This window comes from Chrysochloris asiatica, unplaced genomic scaffold (genome assembly GCF_000296735.1).
Source record: "Chrysochloris asiatica unplaced genomic scaffold, ChrAsi1.0 scaffold00168, whole genome shotgun sequence".
Classification (NCBI taxonomy): domain Eukaryota; kingdom Metazoa; phylum Chordata; class Mammalia; order Afrosoricida; family Chrysochloridae; genus Chrysochloris; species Chrysochloris asiatica.
In genome coordinates this window covers 1,599,801-1,618,396 of record NW_006408686.1, presented here as the reverse complement: position 1 = coordinate 1,618,396, position 18,596 = coordinate 1,599,801, and the positions used below count along the sequence as shown (strand labels likewise).

The 18,596-nt window shown below is 46.5% G+C and overlaps 1 protein-coding gene across 1 annotated transcript in view; it reads left to right on the top strand.

The window, feature by feature from the left end:
* The window catches only part of CEACAM19 (carcinoembryonic antigen-related cell adhesion molecule 19), a 32,761-nt gene that overhangs the window by 2,922 nt on the left and 11,243 nt on the right, over positions 1-18,596 (top strand). Inside the window, exons 2-3 of the mRNA XM_006871484.1 lie at positions 10,636-10,722; positions 13,060-13,428. Of these exons, the coding sequence (XP_006871546.1) occupies positions 10,636-10,722; positions 13,060-13,428 (456 nt within the window). The remainder of the gene's footprint in view (positions 1-10,635; positions 10,723-13,059; positions 13,429-18,596) is intronic.

Below are 18,596 nucleotides of genomic sequence, written 5' to 3'. Positions count from 1 at the left end.
TCGGCAGTTCAAACTCACCAGCTGCTCCTTGGAAGCCCTATACAGACTTGCTGAGTCAGAACCAATTTAACTACAACAATAATAGCAATACCCATAATCCCATGGCAATGCTAATCCCATGGAAGGCAGTTTCTCAAGGGTATGGCCTGAAACACATTTTATTTTACAAGCAATAAATAAAGACAGAAGTGAGCAGACAAGGACAGACCTACTGCCAAGAACAAAGAGCCAGGAATGGCATGTGTCCTTTGGACCTGGCGTCCCTGCTCTGTGAAGCTCCTAGATCCAGGAAAGGATTGGTGCCAAGATGCATGGAGCACTCCAAGGAGCACTAGTCTACAGATGCTCAAAGGAGACAGGGTCCTACCTTTCTTCAGAATTTTTTCTGAATTCAGACTTGTCTCCTAAACTGTGAGAAAATAAATCTCTGTTTGTGAAAACCCTCCCCTTGTGGTATTTCTGTTACAAGTGCACTGGAAAACTAAGACACCATTCAACGATGTACACGTTTTGTTTCATGACATTGGTTGCAACTCCCTCAGTGTGACAGCACTCTTCCTACCTCCTCCCTGGGATCCCTGTTTCTATTTGTCCTTTATCTCTATCCTACCTTCTGAACTTTCAGGGGGCGGGGGAGCAAATGTTACCCTTTCCATCTTGTGTGGGTGGTTGTCCTGGGCAGTACTTTCCTCTATTTCCCTTGTTCAGTTTATAGGCCTTTCGGTTGTTTGACTGAAACGTGGTATCAGTTCCAGGATTGAAGGGTGACTAAGGACCATAATTTTGAAAGTTCCACCAGTCTTATCTGACCAGGAAGCCTGTATGATTTAGAATTTTATTTGACGTTTTTCTCCTGCTGTGTCCAGGATCTTCAACTGTGATTCCCATCAGAGTTATCAGTAGTAGCCGGGCACCATCTAGCTCTTCCCGTCTCAGGCTAATGAAGCTGTGGTCCATTGATGGTGGTGGTGATTTACCACCGAGTCGGTTCCGACCCATAGCGACCCTGTACAGGGTTTCCGAGGCTGTAAATCTTTACGGGAGCAGAAAGCCTCATCTTTCTCCTGCGAGACAGCTGGTAGTTTCGAACTGCTGACCTTGCGGTTCACAGCCCAATTCGTAACCACTACGCTACCGGAGCTCCTTGTGGTCCATTAGTTCTTTGGATTAATTGTTTTCTTGAGTCTTTGATTTTCTTCACTCTTCTCTGCCCCAGATGGAGAGACCAATTGTTGTATCTTCGATAGCCACTTTCAAGCTTTGAAGACCCCAGTTGCTGGAACTTTCTTTCTGGAGTCCCTTGAGACCATGATCCTAAGCCCCTACGTCCAAAGACTGAGTCCCTTAACATGTAATATGTTTTGTTATAACTAAGAAGTCTTCATAACTTTGCCCGCTATATATGCTCTACTATATTTCTGTGTATATGTTGTTTTTGGAGTCCTGTCTGGGACTGTGGGCTAATGCGCCAGACTGCAAAGTCATTTGAACTGCAAAGTTGGTGATTCAAGATCACCAGCTGCTCCTTGGAAACCCTGTACAGGGTCACTATGGGTCGGACCTGACTTGACGGCACATAACAACAACAAATGTTTTTAAGTGCCATCGAGTCTGTTCTGACTCATGAATGGGTTTCTAAGGAGCAGCTGGTGGGTTTGAACTGCAAACTTTGTGGTTTAGTGGGCCAGTGCTGATCCTACAGCGCCACATCCGGAGTTCACAGGATATGTGAGAGGACTTCAGAAAGTCCATGAAAAAATTCCATAATTTTTCAGTTCCATTTTCGTGAACTTTTTGAAGCCCCCTCAAATTTGCAGCACACACAAACATCTGTAGGTGTATCCTCTGTCAGACGTTTGCTGTGCACACTCGTGTGAGTGTGGTCTTGTTTGACATTTCGCAGCTGTTCCACTTGCATGTGTAGCTCTATAGCTACTTGTAGGTTGTTGTGTCTTATTGCTCCTGCCGCAAGACTGAATCGTGTTTATCAGTGTTGCCTTTTACTCTTGTGCGGCACTCAGAGTTTGCCTTGCTCACGGAAGGCACAATTGTGCCACATAAATACCTCCAATAGAAAGAAAGTTCCCAGAAGACATCAGAGAAAAATGTGTCTTGCGCTGTGTTAGTTTCCTGTTGCTGAGGAAACACATTGGCTTCAAACCAACATTGAATCTCTTAGAGTTATGAAGGTTGGAAGTCCAAAATGAGTCTTTCAGATCTAACAACAACAACCAAAGCATTGCTACTGTGTCCATTCAGAGTTATAGAGACCCCTACAGGACAAAGTAGAACTGCCCCATAGGATTTCTGAGGCTCTCAACTTTATGAGAACAGATTGCTGCATCTTTTTCCCACAAATGAGTCTTCCTGGCTAAAATCAAGGTGTCCGTATGGCTGGTCCATTCTGGAGTGTCTAGGGGAGTATCTTTGCCTCTTGCAGCTTCTAGAAGCTGCCCAAATTCACCAGCACACAACCCTCACTCATCCCATTGCTTTTTCTGCCCCTGCTTCTGTCTTCGTCCTCCTTTGAACTTCTTGTCCACCTCTCTCCCTGTTAAGGACCTTTGTGATGATATTTAGAATCCACTTGGATAATCAATAACTTCTCCAACTCAAGATCCTGAATTAAATCACGTTTGCAAAGCTGTGGTGTCCCTAGGGGTGCCGATTGTCCAGGGGTAACATCGTCATCAGTGTCTATAAAATGTCCACAACATTTCAGCAGAAATTTGCTATTCTTTATTAAAATATCCCTTCAGTTAGTTAGTATAACAAAAACACTTTTCTTAAGCACAGCTTCCATGTGTCAATATGCTTACAAGGTTAAAACCCTATGCTAATTTACTTTTTGAATATTCTAATGTGTTCCTGGCAAAATTCATTATTACCTAATTCCAGTAACACGTCAAATCATACGGCTTTGTCTGTAAGGAAAACCTGTTCTTTTCTTGCTGCTGATATTTTCATACTTCCTGATTTTGTCAAATTTTCTTGCATTTTAGCTGCAGTATTATTGTTAAGTGCGGTTGACTTGGTTCTGACTCAGCAACCCTGTATAGGTGTTCTGAGGACCATCTGGTGGATTTGAACTGCCGACCTTGTGGTTCGGAATCCAGTGCTGATCCTACAGCAACACACCAGGAGTCCCTAACAGAAGGAGTAGAATGAAGAAAGTCTTCAGTTCCATTTTCAATGTAGAAAGAGTTTACAAAACAGTTTTACATTAGCATTCATATAATTGAAGTCATGTTGTTGTTAAGTGCCTTCGAGTCGGTTCCCACTCATAGCAACCATGTGTAGTGCTTCTGAGGGGCAGCTGGTGGGTTTGAACCACCAACCTCGTGGTTAGTAGTCCAGTGTTATCTTACAGCTCCATACCAGGATTCCAAAGTAAAATTATACTTAAGCAGTTTACAACTGTATTTATCAAATATTATTATAGGATTAAAATGGATAACATTACTACGTGTCTGAGTTCTCTAGGGCTGCTAGAAGACATACCACAGGGAGTGGCTTTAACAAACAGAAATGTGTTCTCGCTCAGGTTGGGAAGCTAGAATCTGGAACACCAGCTCTGGGTCGCTGTCTCCTTTCGGCTTCTGTAGGCCCAGCATTCCTTGGAAATCTGCATGTATCTTGGCATCAGTTTTTCCCTGGATCTGGGAGGTGCACAGTGCAGGGACCCCACTCCACTCCCGGCTCTTCCTTCTTGGGGGGTCCTTCCTCTTACCACTTCCTGCTTCTTGTATTGTTTGTAAAAGAACAGCTGTTGCCTGCCACCCCCCTGGGCATCTCCCTTACATGGAATCATGGTTGTGATGAAATTAAGAGAACTGGAGCCCTGGTGTGTAGCTGTGGATTGATGTGCTGGACTGCAAGGTCAGTTTGAACTGCAAGGTTGATGGTTCAAGCTCACCAGCCACTCCTCAGAAACCCTAGACTGGGTCGCTATGGGTCAGAACCAACTTTATGGCATTTAATAACAACAACAACCCCACCCTTAACCCTCTTATTGGTCTATCATGTCAGATCGCATCATGGGGATGGGAGAATTCTGGCCTAGTCAAGATGATACAGATTTCGAGAGGACACAAAGGATTCTGTATGGTGTGGTACGGCAGGGGTGGCGGGGTGACATCATGAGTCACCACACTCGATGACACTAACTCTAGTGACGCTTCTGCTGCTAAACCCCTTTTGCCAGAGACTAAGGATGAGATCATCTTTGCCACTGTCATAGCTGATTCTGACTCACAGTGGCCCCAGGATGAGCAGACTTCATCTCTCCTACTTCACACGTGTTATCAGGAGGGACCAGTCAGTCCCTGGAAGAGGAGGACATCATGGTAAAGTGGAGGGTCAGTGAAAACGAGGAAGACCCCCCCCCCCCCGAGACGGATTAACACAGTGACAGCAGCAATGTGCTCCATGGTTGTGAGGTTGGCATAGGACCGGGCAGTGTTTCGTTCTGTTGTGTTTGAGGTCGCTGTGTGTTGGAACTGACTCGACGGCACCTCACAACAATGACAACATGGTGACGCTGTGTGTGTTTGAGTAGAATTATACTCCATAGGGTTTTCAATGGCTGGTTTTTCAGAAGTAGTTCACCAGGCCTTTCTTCTGTTGCCTCTGTGTGGATGCAAACCTCCAACATTTCAGCTGTTGTTGTTGTTAAGTGAAGTCAAGTCGGTTCCGACCCATAGCGACCCTGTACAGTGTTTCTGAGGCTGTAAACTTTTATGGAAGCAGAAGCCTCAGCTTTCTCCCACGGAGCGGCTAGTAGTTTCGAACTGCTGGCCTTAACGTTTCAGTTAGCACTGACCAGGGGGACTTCTAAAACCAGTTACCATCCAGTCAGCTCTGCCTCACGGTGGCTGGACGTGTGTCAGAGGAGAACTATGCTTCACAGGATTTTCAGTGGTGTCATGGTGTGGTGTTGCAGGGTAAGCACTGGACTGCAAGGTGGCGGCTCCAACCCACCAAGCACTCCTTAGGAACCCAATACAGGGTCGCTATGAGTTGGAAACAAGTCAAATGTACTAACAACAAGAAAGTATGATGACATCAGACGCTCTCTAACTTCAAGAGGACTGAAGAGAATAATGAAAATCAACCCAAAGCTGATCCCTAGGAGGCAGGGGTCAGAGGTACCTCCACCTTCCACCTGCTTTACCTACTCTCACCTCAGCCATCCCTCCCACGGCACCACACTCTCTGCTTCTCCCCAGTGGTCACACAAAACTCAGACCGTACTGATGTCTATGGGGAAGACTAGGGAAGTAAGGAGTGCTCGTGAGCCGCTGGGTGAGTTCCAACCACCAACCACTGGAGTAGCAGTCTCGTGGCTGGCCCCGGCTTCTCTCATTGAATGTACACACCGCATTTGCTGAGTTTCAGAGTATTACTGATGAGGCAAAAACTTGCTTGCATGTTCACTATATCTTGCTAGTTGTGAAAAATTGTCTACGTCTCTGAGGTAGGATGGAACACACCATAATTCTTCCCCCTAAAATGAACAGATACTCGAACAAAAACGTGTCCACACATGATCATAGCACTATATACAATAGCCCAAAGATGGACAGTACCCACATGTCCATCAATAGACTAATGAATAATAATCATTTAAAAAATGTGTTGTATCTATACAATGGAATAGTTATTGTTAGGTGCCATCAAGTTGGTACTGACTCATAGCAACCCTATGCACAATAGAACGAAACCCTGCCCGGTTCTGCGCCAGCCTCACAACTGTTGCTATGAATCCATTGATGCTGCCACTGTGCCAATCCATCTCGTTGGGACTCAACAGCACTTAACAATATGGGCAAAGGGGAAAGAAATATACAATAAGAAGGAGGTTGGCAGAAGAATGGTGAAGACATAGAGGAGTGCAAGAGTTAAAGGGAGCAGAGGTAAATACTGTTATATATACATCCTGCAATAATGGTGATCTGCAGGTAGGTACCTGGATAGATGAACAGGTGTGGGAGGAAGAGGGTATTTATACCTGGGTATTTACCTTTGCTGGAAACATATCCATGAACGTGGTGAAATATTCTTGTGAAGTGCCGTCAAGTCGATTCTGACCCATTTTTTCTAAGTGCCATCGAGTCGGGATCCGACTCATAGCGACCCTGTACAGGGTTTTCAAGGAGCAGCTGGTGAGTTGGAACTGCTGGCCTTAATGGCTCAAACCTTTATCGCAGTAACCAGCAACACCACACCAGAAGTCCGATTCTGACCCATAGTGATACTGTGTAGGGTTTCCAAGGAGCAGCTGGTAAGCTTGAACCACCGACCTTGCAGTTCAAAAGACTTTGCAGTCTGACGCATTAGCCCACAGCGCCACACAATCGTTACCAAATACCTTGAGGTATTGAGTTGCTGGACCTGGGGTTTCAGGACCATAGTCTCAGGGGACACCACAGTCAATCGACACAACGTAGTCCACAAAGAATGTTCTATAGCCTACTTTAATGAGTAGTAACTGGGATCTTCAAATCTCATGAGCAGCCATCTAAGGTGCAAATATTGGTCTCTCTGTGTCTGGAAGAAAGAAGAGGAAAATTGAAGATGTTTGGAAACATGAGTCCAATAGATCGAGTGGCCAGGAGAACATTAGTCTCCACCATCCTGAGACCAGAACTAGATGGTGCCCAGCTGCACTACCAACTGCTCTGACAGGGATCATGTTAGAAGGTTCTGGATAGAGTGGGAGAGAATGTGAAACAAAGCTCAAAATCACTAAAAAAAAAAAAAAATCCAGCTTACTGATCACATTGAGACTGGTGGAACTCTTAAGACTAGGGTCCTCGGTCACCCTTCAGCTCTGGAACTGAACTCACCCCCATGATTCAATTTTCAGCCAATAGGAGGGACAACAAAACTAGGGCAGCATTTACCTAAGGAAGCAATTAAGAATTGGGGGGGGGGGGGAAGGCTTAATGGAAACCAGAATTTCAGGGAGGAAGTGGGATAAGTGATGTTACATTGAGGGGATTTATTGTCTGATTTATTGAATGTAAAATTGATGATCTGCTCTGTAAATCTTCACTCAATTCATAATGTTTTTTAAAACAATAATTTAAAAAATTAACAGAAATCTTCTTGGCGTATCATTAATAAGTCTAAATTATGAAGAATGGTGTAGATAAAAATGTGATAGTTGCACCCACGTTTGTTATTAAGTGCCATCGCGTCGGTTCTGACCCATAGCGACCTTGTATGGGGTTTCTGAGAAGTGGCTGGTGGATTTGAACCGCCGACCTTGAGGTTCAAACCAACCTTGAAGTCCAGTGCTTACCCTACAGCGCCACACCAGGACTCCTGCGTGGACAATGTTGTTGTTAAGTGTCTTGGAGTTGGTTCCAACCCATAACGACCCTGTATAGGGTTTCCGAGGACCACCTGGTGAGTTTGAACCACCAACCTTGCGGTTCAAACCCACCTTGCAGTCCAGCGCCACACCAGTAGCAGATTAAAAACCGAGAACTGGATTCTCTGGTTCCGCTCAGTTGTTGTAGGTGGGGCTCCGCTCTGTTTCTCAGCTGTTTGTTTTGCTTTCCCCCAACACATGGGCGCCATCCTTGGGCTGAGACAAGTTAGCTGCTGCCTTCCACAAAACATCTCAGGTAAGATGTCCTCACCCTTCCAGGTTGAACATCATTAGCAAGAAACCTGTCCCAGCAGCGCCTCCTCGGTTCACGTTGGCCAGTACCGCCCACGCCCATCGCTCAACCAATCCCTGGCCAAAGAATGAGATCACTGGGAGGTTTGAACCAATCGGAGAAGAAGGGATGAAAGCTTCAAGATCATGGCTAGATACTGGGAAGGTTGTTGAGTAGTTAGAAAATACATTTTACTATTTCCTTTTTGAGTCCATAGTGTCTAAATTTCTATAATAAACCTCAGCTTTTCTTTTCATTGGAATCTCTGGGTGGTGCAGATAGTTAACATGCTTGTCTGTCCCAAACCACCCAGCAGTGCCTTGGAAAAAAAGACCTGTCAAACTACCTTAGAAAAATCGGTCACTGAAAACCCCAGTGAGCACCAGTGTACTCTGACAAACCTACTATTGCAGTAAGTGGGTGCTGATCTCACAACTGGTTTGGGGGTTTTTCCCCTCCTTAATTATGCACAGGAATCAGTTATTATATGAGAGATTAAAACCAAAGCCAAAACCCACACTCACTGTCATTGGGTAGATTCTGACTCACAGCAACCCAGTATATAGAGTTTCTGAGCCTGTAAATCTTGACTGGAGCAGAAAGTCTCATCTTTCTCCTGCAGAGCCGCTGGGGCTTAGCAGCCCACCTTGTAACCAACGAAACCACCAGGGATCCAGGACAGAAAGACCAGCAACTGGAAAATCCAAAGGAACTGGCTGTTTACAAAACCTTTAATCCTGGCAAGTTGCAGTGGAAATTTATCAGAATCATTTTGACCCCTAAACTCCACTGCTGACTTCTCATGACCCAGCTGCAGAATGAGACCTGAAATGGGCAATCCTCTTTTAGCCCAAACTTGAATGTCTCTGACCCTCCCTAGGCAGCTACACTTGGAAATAATTGCTGGGTCTGCAACAACCTCAGGCAGCCAGACAGGCAATCTCTGCAGCAAGAGGGATTAAGGGTAGATCCTGTAGGGGACTTCTAGGCTTAGGGAATGTTGGGGAGATGGGGAACTGGAAACCCCTCCCAGGAATGTACACTTCCTTCAAGCAGAGCTACAGTGTGGACCACTCCCAAATAGCTCTGTAAGATTAATCAACTGCCATCAAGTCGATTCTGGCTCATAGGAACACCACAGGACAAGGTAGAACTGCTCCCATTAGATGACCAGTTGCCTAGGAAACCCTGTGGGGTAGTTCTACTCTACCTCATGGGGTCATTGTAAATTGAAATCCACTAGCCAGCACACAAGAAGCCACATTAAGAGTGGTGGCTACTGTATCACCTGGAAGTGCCTAGTTTGTGGCCCCAAATGTGGAGAGGTGTGAACAGTTTGCCTTGGCTACTAACTAAAAGGTTGGTGGTTCAAACCCACCCCGCAGCACTGAGGAAGAAAGGCCTGGCAATCTACTTCTGTACAAATGACCTGAAGAAAAGCCTATGGAACTGAGTTCTCCTCTGTAACACGTGGGACGCCAGGAGTTGGAGTGGACTTGAGTTCTAATAGAAGGCAGCAGATTTTTGGTTCATTTATGGTAGAAAAAAAAATTTTTTTTCTTTTAAAGTGTGTTTCATTAGAATGAATTCAGACGTGTTATTTGACAGCGGGCTTCTGTTTATGAGGATGGAGAAATTGACAACAATCTTGGGTGATGGTTATACAACGTGCGTACTGTAAGTGATATCACTAAATTGTTGTTGTTGTTAGGTGCTGTTGGGTCAGCTCTAAACCAAACATTGCCCGGTCCTAAACCATCCTCACAATCGCTGCTACATTTGTACCCATTGTTACTGCCACCGTGTCAATCCATCTTGTTGGGGTTGGGGGGTCTTCCTCTTTTCCCCTAAAACTGACCCTCCACTTTACCAAGAATGATGACCTTCTCCAGAAACTGGTCCCTCCTGACAACATGTCCAAATCACTAAATTATCCACCTAAAGCTGTTGAATTGGCACGTGTCATATTGTAGATATTTTTGCAATTTACAAAATTATTCCAAAACTAAACAAACCAAAAAGAGAGCTTAAAATAATAAACAAGCAAAAAAGTTAACGTAAATGGTCACCTGTAACTAGCAACCATGGTATCAGACAGGACAGGAATAGACCCTTCATCACCCAGGTTCTGCCCACCTCTCCCGCTGCTCCTGCCCCCTCCTGCTCGCTCTCCACCCCCTGGGTGTGCACCTCACCTTTGCATGAGGTGTTTATTCTGCCTGGTCCACCTCACCCTGTCCCACCCATCATCTGTCTCCTTTTGCTCCTATCCCACTCCAGATCTTAGCTCCCATATCCCTTCCTCCAGGAATCCCTCTGGGACCCCAGGCTGGGTCAGCTGTCTCCTTGGGCACCATCATTCCAGCCCCGATCACTCTGAGCCTTCATTGTCTGAGGGTGGGTCTGTCTGCCTCACAGGGCTAAGGGCTGGGCAGGGGCTGTCTCAGTCATCACCAAGCACAGGGAGTGCCAGCCAGTAGGAATGAGTGATGGCATGGAGAGACGCTTTAGAAAAACCACACCAAGGGTTTTAGAGCAGACTTGCTTTTCCCTGAGCCTCAGTCACCTCATCTGTGAAATGGGAGCGGTTGTGTATGGTGGAGCTCGGACGAGGTTGGGTCTGCCCAGCACAGGGGGGCATGACATGACAGCTGTTGTAATGACTTCTGTTGCCACCCACTGGTAGTCACACCAAGTGGGAAGATGTGAAAAGGATGAAGAGAGGGCGGAGTCCTGGGAAGCCCCAAGACGCTCCCTAGTCATCCTGGGAAACTTGTTCCACCGGTGGTGTCTGAGCGTTTAGCCCTGGGAGCACAGCAAGGCAGAGTCTCCAGAGCCCGTGGAAAGGGGTGCTGAGCCTGGGCAGGCCTCAGCCTTAGCACTGAGGCCACCCCGGGACCCCCACTGAGCTAGCCCCTTTCAGACGGCCTGGACTCAGCTCCCTGGCCCCCTCCGTGTCCAGCAGGTATCCCCATGGGATTGCCACAGGGCACCAATATGGAGACTCTCACCTGTGCCCAGGGCTGCTTCTCAAATAGCCTTCTGCTCTCAGGTAAGGAGAGACCCCCACCCCCCAAGGCTAAAGGTGGTGGTGGTGATGTGCTGTGGAGTCGGTTCCGACTCATAGTGACCCTGTACAGGGTTTCCCAGGCTGTAAATCTTTACAGGATCAGAAAGCCTCCTCTTTCTCCTGAGGAACTGCTGGTAGTTTTGAACTGCTGACCTTGAGGTTCGCAGCCTGATTCTTAACCACTACGCTACTAGGGCTAAAGGAGAAGCTGGGACTCAGTCCAGAGAGGAGGTTGCTTCTTGGAGGAGGGAAAGATGGAATTATTCAAGTGGTGGGGACAGAGAGCCTGCAGTAGAACCACAATACCATGCCCACTTTATCTATGGAATTTTCTAGAGTGTCACGACTCCCGAGGACAGGGATTTATTTGTATTTGGTTCCCTGCTGTGTCTTCAGGGCCTAGAAACCTAGGGAAACAAGAGGTTACTAGGTTCTGGTCAGTGGGTTCTGACTCACAGGGACTTTGCCCAACAGAATGAAACATTACCCGGGTTGTGGCCTCCGCACAGCTGGTATGATTGGACCTTTCTTTCAGTCACTGTGTCAGCCCATCTCCTTGAGGGTCTTCCTCTTTTTCTGCTGACCCTCCACTTTTTTACACACGATGCCCTTTTTCAGGGAATGATCCCTCCTGACCAAGGTATAGGAGACGAAGTGTCTCCATCCTCGCTTTTAAGGAGCCTTCTGCCTGTACAAGACGGATTTGTTGCTTCTGGCAGTCCGTCACATATTCAATCCTCTTTGCCAGATTCAAAAGCATCAATTCTTTTCCGGTCTTCCCTATTCATTGTCCAGCTTTCCAATGCATATGAAGTGATTGAAAATCTCAGGCACACCTCAGTCCTCAAAGTGATATCTTTGCTTTTTAACAAGGATATTATATATATGTATGTGGAGTCCTGGTGTGGCGCTGTGGGCTAATGTGTCAGACTGCAAAGTCCTTTGAACTGCAAGGTCGATGGTTCATGCTCATCAGCTGCTCCTTGGAAACCCTATACAGGGTCACTATGGGTCGGAATCGACTCGACGGCACTTAACAACAACAATATATGTATGTATATGCTATGAGTCGGAACTGACTCCATGGCACATAACCACCACCACCATATGCTTTTTAATAATCATTGTTGTTGTTGTTGTTGTTACATGTCATGGAGTTGGTTCCGACTCATTGCGACCTTGTACAGGGTTTCCAAGGCTGTAACTCTTTACAGGAGCAGAAAGCCTCATCTTTCTCCCGCAGAACAGCTGGTAGTTTTGAACTGCTGACCTTGCGGTTTGCAGCCCAATTCGTAACCACTACACTATCAGAGCTCCTTAATAATCATAGTATGCATAATACAAGAGGGCTTCCAAAAGTTCATGAGAAAATTCCATGTTATCTTTTAATTCCATTTTTCCATGAAATTTCTGAAGCTTCCTCATATATAGTACTGGTATTGTATCACATTGGAGTACTGGTGGCTTTGTAGGATAAGCACTGATCTGCTAACCACAAGATTGGTAGTTTAAACCCACCAGCTACTCTGCAGGAGAAAGATGAGACTTTCTGCTCTTGTAAAGATTTACAGCCTCAGAAACCCTGTACAAGGTCACTGAGAGTTGGAACCAACTTGATGGCACCTAACAGCAACAACTGGAGTCCTGGTGTGGCGCTGTGGGTTAATGCGCCAGACTGCAAAGTCGTTTGAACTACAAGGTCAGCGGTTCAAGCCCACCAGTCGCTCCTCAGAAACCCTGTATAGGGTTGCTGTGGGTCAGATCCGACTTGATGGCACTTAACAACGACAGCAACAATTGTTTATTGTAAACCTTTTATATGCCTGACACTGTCTGTCAGTGAAGTTTTGAATGTTGCTAAGATGCTGAACAGATCTGGACCCAGACTGCGTAGGAATCTCCCTGGCTGGTGATCAGCCAATGAAGCCCTGTGGATCACAAGGCAACACTGTCCAATCTACAAACAATGGTGGGGGTGGTGCAGAATCAGGTAGCATTTCATTTGTTGATGAGATAGGGCCAACTCAAAAGCAGCTAACAAGTACTGGTTGGTTGAATGACTGAATAAATGGATTCAGAGAGTCCAAGTGTTTAAAAATAGGCCATAGAGCACTTTGGGGCAGAAACACTTTCTGGGTCAGCGGAATGGCAAATCTGTGTTATCCTGACTATGTTCTCCACACCTGTGCTCAGGGCAGACATCACCAATCAATCCCCACACCGTTTCCAATGAGCAGTACTGAGGTTCTCTAAGGAGGAAAACACCATGGTCCGTGCTTGACACTCCCAATCTCAGTTCTTCCCTGTAACTCCCCACAGCCTCAATCCTGGCCCTCGGGATGTTCCAAAGCTCCCAGGCAGCCCTCTACATCCAGAAGATTCCAGAGCAGCCTCTAAAGAACCAGGACCTCCTTCTGTCTGTCCAGGGCATGCCAGAAACCTTCCAGGATTTCAACTGGTACCAAGGGGAGAAGACATACGGTAGCACGATGCTCTTCTCCTACATCCCAGAGCTGCAGAGGCCCCAGAGGGATGGCAATGCCATGGGGAAGCGGGACATCGTTGGCTTCTCCAATGGCTCCATGCTGCTGCGCCGTGCCCAGCCCGAGGACAGTGGCATCTACCAAGTGTCTGTCACCATCAATCCTTCCTGGAGCATGAAGGCCAAGACTGAGGTCAAGGTGGCTGGTAAGCTTTGAGAGTTGCCTGAGTTCTCTAAGGCTGCTATCACAGAAAGACCACAAGGGGATGGTTTCGACAAACAGTAATGTATTGGCTCCTCACACTTTAGGAGGCTCCAAGTCCAAATACAGAGTGCCAGCTTTAGGGGAAGGCTTTCTCTGGGCGTCAGCCCCGAGGAAAGGGCTTTGTTTCCTTTCGGCATTTGTAGACCCAGCATTCCTTGGAGATGTCCTCGTGTCTTAGCATCAATCTTCCTCTGGATCTGAGAGCTTCACAGTTCAGGGACCGCAGGCCCAAAGCAGACACTCCACTCTTGGGCTCTTCTTTCTTGGTATAGTAGGCCCCTCAAAGCTCTGCTCATGCATCTCTCTTGTAAGCAAAAGGTGTTTCAGGCTGTACCGCAGAAAACCCCTTTGACATCACATCAGCCCTGTGATGGGGGTAAGGGTACTGGTTTATCACATCGGATCACATGCTGAGGGATTATCATCACTGAACTGTCAAACCACTGAGAATCATGGACCAGTCAAACTGAAACATATTTTGGGGGCACACAACTTAATCTAAGACAAGGGTTTAGAGACTGTGTTCCAGGCCCGAAGGATACACAATATTGTTTAAGCCTCATGCACATCAATTAGGAAGTAAATTAGCTATTGAATATCTACTTTATGCTAAACAGGGAGCCAGATCCTGGGGAATGCATTTTCTCATGTATTCCTCACATGCATGAATTAATCAGATATTTATTGAGTGCCTATTGTATGCCTGGAGGAGTCCTGGTGTGACGCTGTGGGCTAATGCGTCAGACTGCAAAGTCATTTGAACTGCAAGTCATTTGAAAGTTCAAGCTCACCAGCTGCTCCTTGGAAACCCTATACAGGGTCGCTATGGGTCAGAATTGACTCCACGGCACTTAACGACAACACTGTATGCTTGAGGTAACTTTTTACAAACAGTTAACATGCTCAGCTGCTAATCAAAATGTTCAGGTTCATCCAGAGGCATCTTGGAAGAAAGGGCCTGGTAACTTTCCAAAAATATCATCCATTAAAAACCCTAAGGGGTACAGTTCTATTGTGACGTACACGGAGTCGCCGTGAGTCCAAACCAACTCACGGTCAACCGATGGGTCTTCTGAAATATGATTTGGTGCATATCACATGCCAGCCTGTCATATGCCAGCTGTTGTAATCTTCACATGTGCTCTGTGAGGTGGGCAATAGTATGCGACCCATTTTACAGATGAGGAAGTTGAGGCACACACAAGGGTTCCCCTAGTTGTAAAGAAAATTAACCTGGAAGTTTTTATTTGGAAAGAGAGGCTATGGGCCTCGCTGTGGAGACAGTGTGTGAGCAGAGGCTGAGAGGAGAGGAGGGGGAGGGGGAGGAGGGACCCTTGTGTTTTCTAGAGGGAGACAGGGCCAGACAAAGGGAACAGCAAGTGCAAAGGCCCTGAGGCAAGACCAGCTTGGTGCAGTCAAAGCATAGACAAAGGAATGGCTTGGCTATAAGTTGGTGGATAAGGAGGAGGTGTGAGAAGGTGGTCTGTGGCATGGAGGGGACAGGCTTGTGGGCCATGGGGAAGAACCAGTTCGAAGCCACTCCAAAGATCAAACCAGTAGCCATCAAATTGATGTTGATTCATGGCACCACCAGGACCCTTTAGCTGTCCCCTAACTCAACTCCCCCCCACACAGAAAAGCCCACTACCATCGATTCAATTCGGACTCACAGCAACCCTCCAGAACAGAGTGAAACTATTCCTTAGGGTTTCTGAGACCACAGTCTTTACTGAAGCAGACAGTCTCATCTTTGTCCTGTGAGCAGCTGGTAGGTTCAAACTGCCGACCTGAAGGTTGGCAGACCAGCATTTAACCCATGGCACCACCACCAAGGCTTCTCAGCTGACTCCTACAGATGCTTTGTTGTTGTTGTTAAGTACCATCAAGTTGGTACCAACTCATAGCATTGATGCTAAGCTGCTCATTTATTCATTCCTTCAGCAAACTTCCCCCTAAGTGCTCTTTCTGTATCCAGCCTGTATGGGGCAGTGTTGGGGATGCTGTGGTGACCCAGACAGCCTGACCCCGCTCTCCTGGGGCTCCCAGCCTAATGGAGAAGACAGACGGCAGCTGTATAAACCACACACACACACATGAACAAAAAACGAGATCCTTAGGAACAGCCATAGGGGCGGGGAAGGGAAGCCAGGGGATTATGAGATTAAATAGGGACACACAGTTCTACTTTGGAACTGATTTGACAGCAGCTGGTTTGGGGCCTCAGGGGAGATTCCAAGGGAAGGCTTAAACGATGAGTGGCAGTTTGAATGACAGGGAACAGGCCCTGAAGAAGGGGTGTGGGTGGAGGGGTTAGAGCTGGGAGAAGTAACCCTGGAAGCCAGCCCACAGAGTAGGTTCGAGCCTAGGCTCAGGTGATTGTGGTTATGTGCCAAAGAGTCGGTTTCTGAGACTGTAAATCTTTACGGGAGCAGAAAACCTCATCTCTCGCCCATGGAGCAGCTGGTAGATTCAAACTGCTGATCTTGTGGTTAGCAGTCCAACTCATAACCCACTACGCTCGCTACCAGAGCCTCTAAAGGCTCAGGTGGTAACAACCTGTTGTTAAGTACCATTGAGGCAGTTCCAACTCATAGCCACCCTGTATAGGGTTTTCCAGGAGCGGCTGGTAAGCTTGAACCACCAACTTTGCAGTTCAAACTGACCTTACAATCCAGTGCCTTTTAACCCCCAGTACCACATCAGGACTCTTAGTCAGGTTGTTGTTGTTATGTGCTATGCAGTTGGTTCTGACTCACAGTGACCCTGTACAGGGTTTCCGAGGCTGTAAATCTTTACGGGAGCAGAGAGCCTTATCTTTCTCCCACGGAACAGCTGGTAGTTTCGAACTGCTGACCTTGAGGTTTGCAGCCCGATTCGTAACCACTACGCTACCAGAGCTCCTTTTACTACTCATATCGACTCTCTATAGATGGCTTCTGAGGCTGTACATCTTTATGGGAGCAGGAAGCTTCATCTTTCTCCTGAGGGTTGGCTGGTGGATTAGAACTGCTGACTTTGAGGTTTGCAGCCCAATTTGTAACCACTACGCTACCAGAGCACCTTAGTAAGGACAAAAAACTAAAAACCCATTGCCATTCTGACTCACTGTAACCCCATCAATGTCAAAGTAGAACCACATATGCTCCAAAGGTTTTCCATGACTGTGGTGCATCCAAAGGAACCTTGGTGGCATGGTGGGTTCATTGGGTTGCTAACCACAAGGTCGGTGGTTCGAACGCACCAGCTGCTCTCCAGGAGGAAGATGTGGCAGTCTGCTCCTGGAAAGATTTACAGCCTCAGAAACCCGAGGGAGACGTTCTACTCGGTCCTACAGGGTCACTATAAGTAAGAACCAACTCGATTGTAGTGAGAAGTGACATTTTGAAAGTAAATCACTAGACCTTTTTTCCAAGACCCTTCATGGTAGATTTGAACCATCAAGTGTACCGTTAATAATTTAGCACTTAACCGATTTCCCGGGAGACTGTGGATGTCTGCTCCAGAAGGTCCAGCTTTCTGTCTGGTTGATGGCTGTCTCTTCAGAGTCAAGAAGGGACCAGACACACAACTGAATGAATGGATGGGTGGGAAGCCCAGCAAAGAGGCCCCCTTGGAGATGCCAGTGGTGTGGGAAATACATGGTGCTTCCTTCCCCACCAGGGGGCTCCAATGGTGCTCTGGGTTCATTTCTCTCCCTGGCTGGGGTTTACCACTGTCATCCCAGGCTTCATTGAGTATTCAGAATCTATTCTTCCAACATGCAGATTTAGACTGAAGGGGAACTGAAGAGTGAGACACAGACAGACTGACAGAGATGGGTGTCACGTGCCATCAAGTCGGTTATTTGGGTTTGTGGTGGAACAAAGCAGGCTGGTGGAATGTGGAGGGCATCACATGGACTTGGTGGTGGGAAGTCTTAGGGAAGCAGAGATTTGGGGACAAGGAGAGCTAGAGAGCTTTATCTGAGACAGGTTGAATCTTATGTGCATCAGTACCAAAGGCAGTTGGGTACCCAGGAGGTTTCCAGGAGAAAATTCTCTGGGTAGTCACCAATACTCCTGGGCTAGTTGGCGGTGCACTATGGGTTGTTGTTGTTGTTGTTAGGTGCCATTGAGTCAGTACCGACATATAGTGACCCTATGCACAACAGAACAAAACATTGCCCAGTCCTGCACCAACCTCACAGAATCTTTGCTATACATACCTTAGCCTATTTGCTGTGCCAATCCATCTTGTTTAGGATCTTCCTCTTTTTCTCCGACCCTTCACTTTACTAAACATGATGTCCTTCTCCAGGGACTGGTCCCTCCTGATCTGAAGTATGAGAGACGAAGTCTAGCCATCCTGGCTTCCAAGGAGCACTCTGGCTGTACTTCTTCCAACACAGATGTGTTTGTTCATCTGGCAGTCCATGGTACTTTCAATATTCTCCTCCAACATCATCACCCAAATGCATCATTTCTTCTGCTATCTTCTTTATTCAATGTCCAACTTTCACATGCATATGAGGCTATTGAAAATACCATGGCTTACATTAGCTACTGAAATTACCATGGCCTTAGTCCTCAAACTGATATCTATGATTTTCAGCACTATAAAAAGGTCTTGTGCAACAGATTTGCCTATTGCAATGTGTCATTTGATTTCTTGACTGCTGCTTCCATGAGTGTTGATGGTTATGCTGAGCAAAATGAAGTTTTTGACAACTTCATTCTTTTCTCCATTTATATGGATGTTGTTTATTGGCCCATTGGTGATGATTTTTGTTTTCTTTACATTGAGGTGCAACCCATAATGAAGGCTATAGTCTTTGATATTTATCAGTAAGTATTTTAAGTTCTCTTCACTTTGAGCAAGCAAAATTGTATCATCTGCATATTGTATGTTGTTAATGAGTCTTCCTCCAATCCTGATGCCATGTTTTTCTTCATATAATCCAGCTTCTCAAATTAACTGCTCAGCATACAGAATGAATAAGTATGGTGAAAGAATACAACCCTGGCACACACTTTTCCAAGTTTTAAACCATTTGGTGTTACCTTGTTCTGTTCGAACAACTGCCTCTTGATCTATGTACAGGTTCCTCATGAGCACAATTAAGTGTTCCAG